The 4,282-nt window shown below is 33.5% G+C and overlaps 1 protein-coding gene across 1 annotated transcript; it reads left to right on the forward strand.

The window, feature by feature from the left end:
• Positions 1 to 936: 936 nt before the first annotated feature.
• LOC123772744 (zinc finger protein 708) lies at positions 937 to 1,914 on the forward strand. The gene has a single exon (XM_045766113.2). The coding sequence runs from the start codon at positions 937 to 939 to the stop codon at positions 1,912 to 1,914; it is 978 nt and encodes a 325-aa protein (XP_045622069.2).
• The last annotated feature ends 2,368 nt before the right edge of the window (positions 1,915 to 4,282 follow it).

Here is a 4,282-nt window from a genome sequence, read left to right on the forward strand (position 1 = left end):
GGCTTCGTCTCAACGTCTACGACACTGCTGTATCCAGGACTACTAAATAAATATGAAACTCACTAAACACTGTGTATCTAATCAACCCAACAACGTAACATAAACGTACGTTACACGTGTTAGGGGCTTTGCATGTATGTAAAAATATCAATCTTATGTAATCTCAACCCATTGTACCTTCTTGCAAATAAATTATTATTATTATTATTATTATTATTATTATTATTAATATGACCATGGGGAGGGGAACTTCGATATAAGCCTAACATGTACAGTATGGATAAACTGGCCACCTGTCCTCCGACACAATGAATTATTATTATTATTATTAAAATTATTATTATTATTATTATTATTATTATTATTATTATTATTATTATTATTATTATTATATGTTATTATTAATATTATATATTATTATATCACTGCCCGAAACGCTTTGCGTAATAGTGGCTTTAGGCATTGTATGTACTAGCTCTATCTATTAATCCAACAAACTTTGTAAAATCTCTTGTATGTATGTACCTTACCTAAATAAACATTTATTATTATTTATTATATACGAATTAGTAAATAAAATTATTATAAATATACTATAGTATATCCAAAAATGATTGTCCGAAGAAAATGCCGAATTTGACACTGGAGTATAAGCGTCCGCCGGCATTATATTGATAAACAAACGCAGTTCTTGAGCATCAGATTTAAGTGAAAACCTTCACATAAACTTCACTTATCATAACGAAGAAGAAGAAGCTGCAGCAGTGACTACCAAGTGCTCACATCAAGCCTAACTGTAAGAAACAACCCTCTTGCCTAACCGTCAACATTGAAGCTCTCTCTACCTTGACGCTCCCAACATCACCACTGGTGAGGTAGTCTTCAACCCATTTCATGAGTCTCCCCTTCACTCAAACTGCACCTATTATAAAGAAGATGAAAACTCACCAGTGTCCAGAGTGTGGGAAGGGATTCAGTCGTCTTGCAAATATGAAGATCCACACGTTAGTGCATACAGGTGATAAACCTCATGAGTGTCCAGAGTGTGGGAAAAGATTCAGTCAGCTGGGAAGTATGAAAACACACAGGATGGTGCATTCAGGTGATCAACCTCACGAGTGTCCAGAATGTGGTAAGAGATTCATTCAGCTAGGAAGTATGAGGAGGCACAGGATGGTCCATTCAGGTGATAAACCTCACGAGTGTCCAGAGTGTGGAAAGAGATTCAGTCATCTTGGAAATATGAAGAGGCACAGGGGGGTACATTTGAGTAAAAGACCTTTTAAATGTGCAGAGTGTGGGAAAAGCTTTAAACAACGCAGTAATATAATAGAACATATGTTAGTGCATTCTGGTAATAAACCTCATGAGTGTCCAGAGTGTGGGAAGAAATTCAGTCAACTTGGAAGTATGAAGACTCATAGGATGGTACATTTGGGTGATAAACCTCACGAATGTCCAGAGTGTGGGAAGAGATTTAGTCTTCTTCGATATATGAAGATTCACATGTTAGTGCATTCTGGTGAACAACCTTACGAGTGTCCAGAATGTGGGAAGAGATTCAGTATTTATGGAAATATGAAGCAGCACAGAATTGTGCATTCGGATAAAACACCTTTCGAGTGCACTGAGTGTGGGAGAAAGTTCAGAGAGCGACGAGCTATAATAAGGCACATGGTATTGCATTCTGGTGATAAACCTCATGAATGTCCAGAGTGTGGCAAAAGATTCATTCAGCTTAGAACTATGAAGTTTCATTGGATGCTGCATACAGATGACCAACCTCATGAGTGTCCAGAATGTGGCAAGAGATTTAGATATTTTGGAAATATGAAGAGGCACATGAAGATACATTCCAATGAAAGGTTAAATATTTTGCATGTGGGAGAAGATTTTGAGAATGTTGAAGTATAATTAGACATACTAATACATTAAGTTGGCATTAATCCAATATACAATTTGACACTTAGCTTCATATTTTCAAGATGAAGCTCCTATCTCCTTGTCAGTTGATTTCCCTAATAAGATATTTTTGTTATATTTTATGCGAGAAGTAGTGTGCTGCGGACGGTAAAGTTCAGCAGCTCAAGGTATTGTGATTTTTGTATTGAAGTTAGATGCTCATCATAGACCAAGCAAGCACCATGGAAGATGCCACTGTAGAAATTTAATTCATGTCACATGCCAAGCGAATGACATATGCCAGTGAAACTGTTAGTGTAGAATTTAGATACACCTCATAGAAAGGGTGGAGAGGAAGATGTTTGGGGAGAGCAGGAAGAAAGGTGGAAAGGTGAGAGGCAGAGGGGGAATGGAGATTGGAAAAGGCAGAAGGAAAGATGTAGAGGGGATGATGAGAGAAAAAGGGGGAGAGAGGAGGAAATAAGGGAAAAGGGGAATGAGTGGAGGATGAAGCAAGCACCAGAAAAGCTGCTGGTGTGGAAAACTTTAAATCATTCATAAGTTATAAATATTTTTGTATTTTAACCAAAAAAGCAAAGGTATGAAATGTGTTTTAATTATAATGTGCTTTCCAGGTTGGTTTTCTTAAGAAATATATTTAATATACAATATAGTATGACATTTTTATTTGTATTAATTGTTATCGTTAACACTTGGGAAAAAGAGTTATATTCACTCTGAGGTATATTTAAGATGAGACCATTTTATTGACAAGAATAATAAACAAAATTCAATTTAAGAATTAAAAGTTTAGCAGTGTGCTTACTCTAACTGATGCCCATTTTTTATATATTTTTCTTAGGCATATTACTTTAGATTTTACAACTCTTAATTGGAAATATAACAGTGATTTTTTTTGTTATCTTGTTTTATGACTGATTACAGAAATATAAATCACTTCACAATATATATTAGCCTGATAGGAATTTATTTTAGCTAAACTCTGTAATTTATATTTGTTTAAGTCAAAAGTTTTATCTGTCTGGCCTAACTTCATTGCTTATTTTGAGAAAACTATGGTATTTATATTTGCTGAAATCAATCACTTATATTAGTGTTTCCTAAGGTCAGTAGTTATATTAGCCTCCTATATTTGAAATTGTAATATTCAGATTATATACTTTATTACTCTTGCCTAGCTTCAGAAGTTTGGTTATATTAGCCTGACTGGCATATTCATTATCCTGACTGCTAATTATATTAGCCTGACTGGCATATACATTATCCTGACTGCTAATTATATTAGCCTGACTGGCATATACATTATCCTGACTGCTAATTATATTAGCCTGACTGGCATTTACATTATCCAGAATGCTAATTATATTAGCCTGACTGGCATTTACATTATCCTGACTGCTAATTATATTAGCCTGACTGGCATTTACATTATCCTGACTGCTAATTATATTAGTCTGACTGGCAATTATATTACCCTAAGTGACAATTATTTTACCCTAAACCTGGCATTTATATTACAGTGAATCTGGCAATTATATTACAGTGAATCTGGCATTTATAATACAATGAATCTGGCAATAATATTAGCCTGACAAGGAATCATATTAGCCTGACTGGCATTCATGTTAGCTTGAATGGTTATTATTTTAACCTATATCTCGCAATTATTTTGCATTGAATCAGACAGTTATTTTAGCTTGATTGGCAATTATATTAATTGAGTCTGAAAATTATATTACCTTGAATCTGGTAATTATATTAGTTTCTCTTTCAATTATATTACATGACTGTCAATTATATTAGCCTGACTCTTGATAATTATATTAGCGAGGCTGGCAATTATATTAGTATGACTGACAATTGTATTTGCCTGAATCGAGCATATGTATTCACCAGAATTTTTACATATTACCCTGATTCTGGTAATTATATTAGCCAGACAAACAATTATTGTTATTATTTATATAATCCTGAATCTGTAAATTATATTATCCTGAATGGCAGTTGCATTTGCCTGAACCTTTTATATTTTAAACCAGAATTTTCCATTTATATAAGTCTGACCCTCAGAATGTATAATTTTCTGTTGAGTACAACATTCAGGGAAGATAATCTAGGCTTAACTATTGCTACTGCTGTATTTATGTAATCTGTTTACTGGTGTTTCAATCTGATATTTTTTTTAATTAAATTAATTTTCTACATTTAAATCAGAGTAATTTATTATTTATATGTACAAGTCAAAATTGAAGCATTGCTTAATTGTTATGTATGATCAGTATAGGCCTGTGTTACCAGGTTAGGAGCAGCATCTATGTATTGTTTTGATATGAATAGTGTATATTTATTATCTATTTGT

Source organism: Procambarus clarkii, chromosome 50, assembly GCF_040958095.1.
Source record: "Procambarus clarkii isolate CNS0578487 chromosome 50, FALCON_Pclarkii_2.0, whole genome shotgun sequence".
Classification (NCBI taxonomy): Eukaryota; Metazoa; Arthropoda; class Malacostraca; order Decapoda; family Cambaridae; genus Procambarus; species Procambarus clarkii.